The sequence below is a fragment of the Nicrophorus vespilloides genome, unplaced genomic scaffold, assembly GCF_001412225.1.
Source record: "Nicrophorus vespilloides isolate i.1.1-1 unplaced genomic scaffold, Nicve_v1.0, whole genome shotgun sequence".
NCBI lineage: Eukaryota > Metazoa > Arthropoda > Insecta > Coleoptera > Silphidae > Nicrophorus > Nicrophorus vespilloides.
In genome coordinates, this window is record NW_017097390.1 from 2,898 (window position 1) to 11,579 (window position 8,682).

At 33.8% G+C, this 8,682-nt stretch overlaps 2 protein-coding genes across 3 annotated transcripts; both read right to left on the reverse strand.

Moving 5' to 3' along the window:
- Window positions 1-2,983: 2,983 nt before the first annotated feature.
- Window positions 2,984-3,827, reverse strand: LOC108559990. 2 transcript variants are annotated; one of them, XM_017917396.1, is made up of 3 exons: window positions 3,697-3,825; window positions 3,255-3,642; window positions 2,984-3,185 (listed from the first exon to the last, which is right to left on the reverse strand). In XM_017917396.1, the coding sequence occupies exons 1-3, from the start codon at window positions 3,736-3,738 to the stop codon at window positions 3,031-3,033; spliced, it is 585 nt and encodes a 194-aa protein (XP_017772885.1). In that variant the 5' UTR covers window positions 3,739-3,825; the 3' UTR covers window positions 2,984-3,030. The 2 variants fall into 2 exon arrangements, with proteins under 2 accessions (XP_017772885.1, XP_017772884.1); XM_017917395.1 differs by having other exon boundaries at window positions 3,255-3,827.
- Window positions 3,828-6,824: 2,997 nt separating this feature from the next.
- On the reverse strand, window positions 6,825-7,637 carry LOC108559988. Its single transcript, XM_017917394.1, has 2 exons — window positions 7,629-7,637; window positions 6,825-7,442 (listed from the first exon to the last, which is right to left on the reverse strand). Exons 1-2 carry the CDS (start codon window positions 7,635-7,637, stop codon window positions 6,825-6,827), a joined length of 627 nt encoding a protein of 208 aa, XP_017772883.1.
- Between the last annotated feature and the right edge of the window lie 1,045 nt (window positions 7,638-8,682).

Consider the following 8,682-nt stretch of genomic DNA (forward strand, 5'->3'; position numbering starts at 1 on the left):
TGCCGACTCCCTCGCCGATCTCTTCTACGCCATCTTTGACCCCGTCCACTAAGCTACCAACTCCTTTGACTGCACCTTTGACTCCTCCAACAAGGCCGCCGATGAGACTACTTTGGGCCTAAATTACATCAGATTATTCACAATAAATTATACTATAATAATTATTTTTCTTTATATTTACCTGAGACGCCACCAACAAGATGAAGAAGAAAGCGAACTTGGACATGGTAGATTGAACAGTAGATCTAGTCTGACTTCTGCCTTCTTGCTTCGACTATTTATAGGTGCCATCCAAAAAACATTAGCAATTTAGAACACTTTTTTTTACTAATTTTTGGCAATGAGCAACGTCTTCTTATCACTCGCACAGATAATATGTAAATAATTATTATAAACATATTTTGTTAACAACCACATTACAGATATTCACAAAATTCATGAATCATTCAAAATTGAACGAACAACATTTCATATAACTTATTTCAATTAAAAACTGATCAATTAACCCTTTGCGGACTCAGATGTTTCACGATTCCAACTCTTTTGTTTCAGATGACGTGATGAATTTGGTAAGTTGATTTTTCATTTTTCATTATATAATTTCGTATTAATTCGTAGTAAAAAGCAGTGTTTTCACATTTTATTGGTGTTCTCGAAAACTATAAAAGATAGAATGAAACGATGCATATGAAAGCTGATTATTTCGGGAATGTAATATGTATTGCAATTATTTAACATAATTGTTAATTATTGAAATCGTTTTGTTGCAAAATTGTGCAGCGTTTCAAATTATGTTTTTACACAATAAAATTGATTTGCTAATAAATTTGAAACGTGCACAATTCGGTTTTACAAATGTTCGAATCGAGGAGAATTTCTGGAATTATTTAATGAAGGGCATTCCTACTTTTTCCACACATTTTCCATTTTACTTCGACTATTTTAAACTAAAATTTTCGTCACTATCTTCGAATTTGCATTTACCAAATAAAATATTTAATTTTGTTTTGTAAACTGTACGAAATGATAAGGATTGCAGCAAGATGCATGCATAATTTTTGATATATAATTGTCATAACTATTCATAGAGAAACAAAGAGCAATATTTAATTGCTATCAAATTTTCATATAAATCCCATAGCAATCTTCTATAACAACAAGACTTTTTAGTGATAATTTACATACATTTTAACAAAAACTTCATCGAAATTGTTAGTATTTGCATTTTAAATGTTTATAGTGAATTCTACAGAAGAATTATAAAAATTTAACGAATTTTTATTTTATAACGATAAAAGTTTCCAAGTTTCACAATTGTAATTTACGATATTAATTTATACCCTAAACCAGAAAAAGACAAATTGAGAGAATTTATAAATCGATGCGTTTTGCAATGATGGTGAATAGATAACTCACTCTACCGAATAATAATGTTATCAGTCTGATAATAGTGGAAATGATATCCATAACGGACGCAATTAATGTATTCAATAATTTCACAATTATGGCGGTAATTGGGAACATCTTGCTCAGTAGATGTGACGGTGATAGTTTCTTCAAGATTTCGATAACATTTCCGTTCTTCAGCAGTTCTTTGATCTGATTCGTCAAGTTGAGATTGAAGGTGCTGGTGATGTTTGTCAATGCGTTTGACAAGTTGCCAACGATTTTATTGAGCGTATCTGCGCTTTCAGCAACGATGTCCTTGACTCCGCCCACGACGCTACCGGTAACATTCGTGACACCGCCTACAACGTCCTTGGCTCCGCCCACGACACCGCCGACAACGTCTTTGGCTCCGCCCACGACACCGCCAACGACGTCCTTGGCTCCATCCGTGACACCGCCAACGACGTCCTTAGCTCCTCCCAAGATTCCACCAATAATACCCTTCTTTCCATCCTCCGAGACGACTTCAGATTCTTTCACATTACCGTTGACACCTTCCTTGACACCATCCACGACATCACCGACTGCATTGCCCAAACCGTCGACGATGTTCGTGACTCCGCCCAACGCTCCGCCCACTACATCGTTGGCTACATTTTCTACGCCATCCTTGACCCCGTTCACTAAGCTACCAACTCCATTGACTGCACCTTTGACTCCGCCGACAAGGCCGTCGATGAGACGACTTTGGGCCTAAATTACATCAGATTATTCACAATAAATTATACTATAATCATTATTTTCTTTATATTTACCTGAGACGCCACCAACAAGATGAAGAATAAAGCGAACTTGGACATGGTAGATTGAACAGTAGATCTAGTCTGACTTCTGCCTTCTTGCTTCGACTATTTATAGGTGCCATCGAAAACATTAGAAATTTAGAACACTTTTTTTTCTAATTTTTTAATGAGCAACACCTTCTTATCGCTCGCATAGTATTGTCTAAAATAATAAGATACACATATTTTGTTAACAAGTACATTTCAAATATTCACACCTTCGCATTTACAAAATTAAAAATCTAGTCAACCGTGTATTTGGTAACATCTATACAGAAAAGACGGGGCGGATATATCCGCCGCTCGTCCGTAAATAGCTAAAAATTAATATTCCACCGCCGGATTAGCAAATTAGCAATTCCAAAATTGAATATTCAATAAGCGGGAATATGTATCTGTTAATTTGCAATGTAAAATTCAAACTTAAATTAAATCTTATCAGTGCTTGGTTTCAATTAACAATATTTCTTATATTCGTTTGGACTGCTTCGCAGTTTGGTTCATCCATTCTTTCAATCATCATTGACAAAACCTTCTACAATAAAATCATCTGGTTGCCATGACAATCAATTGTCGGTTAAAAAAATAACAAGTATATGACTAATTGATTCTTTTGTTTCAGATGACGTGATGAATTTGGTAAGTCGATTTGTACTTAATTTGTACTTAATAATTTCGTAGTAATTGGAAGTCCAGTATTGATGCAAGTGGATTTTGGTAAAAAAAAAAAAACGTATCGAATCATTTGTCATTTATTTGCGGATATTTGCGCATTTCTCTTTTCATTTTATATTCTTGATTAACCGAGCCATCCAAGAATGCCGGTTTTCTCTGTCGTAACTCCGGGATTTTCTACAGGACCTTCAGGTTTTTTGGTGGTAACTTTTGGCTTCTGCGTAGCGACTCCGGGTTTCGGATTTTTGCTTCCGAATAGTCCGTTGACGAAATTGTAACCTTGAAAGAAAGAAAGATGATGCGTTCGTAATAATGTTGTTTCTTCTGTAATCGTTTGATGGCTTTTACCTGGAACTGCGCTCAACGGATTGTTGATGGTCGTCGTCAATTTCAAGATCGCGTCGCCAAGATTTCCGCCGATCTCGTCCAAATTCGGTATGAAGACGAGCAGGAATCCGCGCAGAACTGCCGGAGCCCAGGAACTGGTCATGTTGAAGACGCGTCCGCCGATTGCATCCGCATACTTGAAGATCCACGTGTACTTGAACTCGAGCGTCGAGTTCAGGTAGTTGCCGACGAAGCGAAAGATGACGCCGAAGATCTCCGCCGAAGAGCGGAACGGATACGTGGCGAGGGCTTCGATGGTGTTGGCGAGGGCGTTCGCGAACGCCTTCACTTGAGGTGGCAGCACGATCGTTTCGTTCTGCGGGAAGAGTTCGGTGGACAATCCGCAGATCTGAATGTCGAGGCGATAAGATTTTGCGAGTTCCGGTGAGTGAGTGTCACTTGCCTGAGATATCGATGCAGCGAGGAAGAGGATCAGGCAGGCCATGGTGGAACAAAACACGAGCGAACAAAAATGACTTATTTACCAACTGCAGCGTTGTTATTTTTATTTTTGAGCAACAAAAAACGACCAATTAATATTATCTACCTTTAATTAGTACACGGTAACCTCGGTGAAATGACGCTGCATACACTTGGAAATGTAATAATATCAATTTTGTGTACTTACTGCATTTAGGGTCAAGTGCAATTTTTTTATTCTCAACTTTTAGAACTTCTGAGTATTATGTGAAACAAATTTTATTATTAACTTTTGTCTCAACTTTTATGATCTTTTTAAAATAATATTTTCGTTACAACTTTTACGAGGTTTTTTTTTAACTCATTTAAAAAAAAAATGATTTTTTTATATGGAAATTTTGAACTTTTACAATTATTTACACAAAATGTTCGTCTCAACTTTTACGATTTTTTAAAAACAAGATTTTTGTTCCAATTTTTACTAGATTCAAATCTACTGTCAATTACTATGTTATTAACTTTATTTGATGTTGTTCACTTTAATCTTAACTCCTTTAATCAAGTCGTATGTTATAAGAAATGTCACAACTTTTACAATTTTTTGTTCCAACTTTTACGAGGTTTTTATCCAAAACTGCTGTTAATTTTTGTAACTTTCTCTGTTCTTACCTTCATTCTTAACTCTTTTTTAAAAAAAGTTGATTTTTTTATATGGAAATTTTACAATTATTTACATAAAATTTTCATCTCAACTTTTACGATTTAAATTGTTAATTATTGTCATTTTCTATGTTATTAACTTTATTTGATGTTTTTAACTTTAATCTTAACTCTTTTGATCAAGTCGTATGTTTCTATAAGAAATGTCGCAACTTTTACAATTTTTTATGTAAATATCGTCTCAACTTTTACATTTTTTGTTCCAACTTTTACGAGGTTTTTATCCAAAACTGCTGTTAATTATTGTAACTTTCTCTGTTCTTTCCTTCATTCTTAACTCTTTTTAAAAAAAGTTGATTGTTTTATATGGAAATTTTACAATTATTTACATAAAATTTTCGTCTCAACTTTTACGATTTAAATTGTTAATTATTGTCATTTTCTATGTTATTAACTTTATTTTATGTTGTTAACTTTAATCTTAACTCTTTTAATCAAGTCATATGTTTCTATAAGAAATGTCACAACTTTTATAAATTTTTATGTAAACATTGTCTCAACTTTTACATTCTTTTGTTCCAATTTTTACAAGGGTTTTGTCCAAATCTGTTATCAATTATAGACGTTTACTCTGTTCTTAACATTATTCTTAACTCTAATAAACAAGTTGATTTTTTTCTATAAAAAAAATTGTCACAACTTTTATAATTTTTTATATTTTTGTTACAACTTTTACCAGGTTTTTATCCAAAACTGCTGTTAATTATTGTAACTTTCTCTGTTCTTACCTTCATTCTTAACTCTTTTTTTTTTAAAGTTGATTTTTTTATGGAAATTTTGTTACAACTTTTACAAATATTTACATAAAATTTTCGTCTCAACTCTTACGATTTTATTAAAAACAATATTTTTGTTCCAATTTTTACTAGATTCAAATCCACTGTCAATTACTATGTAATTAACTTTATCTTAATCAATCTTAACTCTTTTCATCAAGACGTATGTTTCTATAAGAAATGTCACAACTTTAACAAATTTTTATGTAAATATCGTCTCAACTTTTACATTCTTTTGTTCCAACTTTTACGAGGTTTTTGTCCAAATCTGTTCTCAATTATAGACTTTTACTTCGTTGTTAACATTATTCTTAACTCTCCTAAACAAGTTGATTTTTTTTCTATACAAAAATTGTCACAACTTTTATAATTTTTTATATTTTTGTTATAACTTTTACCAGGTTTTTATCCAAAACTGCTGTTAATTATTGTATCTTTCTCTGTTCTTACCTTCATTCTTAACTCTTTTAAAACTTTTTTTTAAAAAAGTTGATTTTTTTTTTATGGAAATTATACAAATCGTTCAACTTTTAGTTTAATTATCTGTAAATAAAAAATATCTTAAATTTATTTTTATTATATATTTTACACGTTTTTCACGTCGACTGTTTGTGCATTTAACGAACGATTTAACTGACGGTTAAAAGTTGAAACAACAACAAACACAACGGTGGTGCAATATTTGTGATTTTACACACACTACCAACTGAAAATCAGACTTCAAAGGTGAGAAAAATTCGCACATTTTTATACATCGTTTCAAAAGATACGCTGAAATTCATATATTTTTCGTGTTTATTACTTTTCGCTGTTACTTATCGTTATCTACTACATTCAGCGGCGCTAAATCAAAATGTCATCGTGACTTCCGTCAAATTTGACAGCTTCCAAGAATTGACGTTTATAATGTCATTATTTGAAAATAAGTCTTTGTTAGGTTATTAAACTGTCAAAAATGACGTTTATAATGTCATTATTTAACGATTAGATGTGTTACGTCTCAAGTAAATAAGCTGGGAATTTGACAGCGATGCAAATTTTTGCGGTTGCACAAAAAAAAAAACGAAACATAAATAAAGAAAAGTCATTGTTTGGCTATTTTGAAATAGTTTTATTCTAGATGTTATTTTGTGTAACGTTGAGTAATAATTGAATTTAATTAAAAAAAAAAGTATGCGAAATTATCATCAATATTTGTAATCATAAATAAACATTTATCGGAGGTTTGACTGGCGGCTTTAAGATAATTGCGCAACGATTATATTTTGTTAAAAAAAAATATTGCACCGTTGTCATGGTGACTAAGCAATATAATCTCAGTTCTTAATTGTGATTTATATATGTATGCAAATTAAGTAATTATAATATCTATACTTACTTTAAGCTGTATTATCTATTTTAAGTAATGGTTTTGGTACTTAAATATTTATCTTATAAGAAATGATTAAATATCTCGTTACTTTTTAATTGGTGATTTAAGTATTGTTAAGTAGTATAATTTGTTTTTTGTGACCTTCGGATTGCAAAATTGGGTTGTTTGGTGGCATATTTTGCAGTTGCGTGCACAAAAATAATAGTGATTTGAAAACAAATCCTCTACATTTTTTGACACGTCCTAACGCGTAATTTGAAATACGCGATAGACTACGTTGATGACATTGCGTGTTACAATGTCGGTGAATAATTTACTCACTTTATCGTACACTGATTTTATCAGTCTGGCAATAGTGGAAATGATTTCCACAACGGACGAAATCAATGCATTCAATAATTTCACAATTATTGCGGTAATTGGGAACATCTTGCTCAGTAGATGTGACGATGACAGTTTCTTCAAGATTTCGATAACATTTCTGTTCTTCAGCAGTTCCTTGATCTGATTCGTCAAGTTGAGATTGAAGGTGCTGGTGATGTTTGTCAATGCGTTTGACAAGTTGACAACGATTTTATTGAGCGTATCTGCGCTTTCAGCAACGATGTCCTTGACTCCGCCCACGACGCTACCGGTAACATTCGTGACACCGCCTACAACGTCCTTGGCTTCGCCCACGACACCGCCGACAACGTCTTTGGCTCCGCCCACGACACCGCCGACAACGTCCTTGGCTCCGCCCACGACACCGCCGACGACGTTCTTGGTCCCATCCAAAACTCCTCCAATCAAGCCCTTCGATCCGTCTTTATCTCCGCCTGTGATACCGCCAACGACGTCCACATTTCTTATAACATACGACTTGATTAAAGGAGTTAAGATTAAAGTGAACAACATCAAATAAAGTTAATAACATAGTAATTGACAGTAGATTTGAATCTAGTAAAAATTGGAACAAAAATCTTGTTTTTAAAAAATCTTGCATCAATACTGGACTTCCAATTACTACGAAATTATTAAGTACAAATTAAGTACAAATCGACTTACCAAATTCATCACGTCATCTGAAACAAAAGAATCAATTAGTCATATACTTGTTATTTTTTTAACCGACAATTGATTGTCATGGCAACCAGATGATTTTATTGTAGAAGGTTTTGTCAATGATGATTAAAAGAATGGATGAACCAAACTGCGAAGCAGTCCAAACGAATATAAGAAATATTGTTAATTGAAACGAAACACTGATAAGATTTAATTTAAGCTTGAATTTTACATTGCAAATTAACAGATACATATTCCCGCTTATTGAATATACAGTTATGGAATTGCTAATTTGCTAATCCGGCGATGGAATATTAAATTTTAGCTATTTACGGACGAGCGGCGGATATATCAGCCCCGTCTTTTCTGTATAGATGTCACCAAATACACGGTTGACTAGATTTTTAATTTTGTAAATCCGAAGGTGTGAATATTTGAAATGTACTTGTTAACAAAATATGTGTATCTAATTATTTAGACAATATCTATGCGAGCGATAAGAAGGTGTTGCTCATTAAAAAATTAGAAAAAAAAGTGTTCTAAATTGCTAATGTTTTCGATGGCACCTATAAATAGTCGAAGCAAGAAGGCAGAAGTCAGACTAGATCTACGGTTCAATCTACCATGTCCAAGTTCGCTTTATTCTTCATCTTGTTGGTGGCGTCTCAGGTAAATATAAAGAAAATAATGATTATAGTATAATTTATTGTGAATAATCTGATGTAATTTAGGCCCAAAGTCGTCTCATCGACGGCCTTGTCGGCGGAGTCAAAGGTGCAGTCAATGGAGTTGGTAGCTTAGTGGACGGGGTCAAGGATGGCGTAGAAGAGATCGGCGAGGGAGTCGGCAAGGGTTTGGCAGGCGTGACAAATGTAGCCAACGATGTAGTGGGCGGAGCGTTGGGCGGAGTCACGAACATCGTCGACGGTTTGGGCAATGCAGTCGGTGATGTCGTGGACGGTGTCAAGGAAGGTGTCAACGGTAATGTGAAAGAATCTGAAGTCGTCTCCGAGGATGGAAAGAAGGGTATTATTGGTGGAATCTTGGGAGGAGCTAA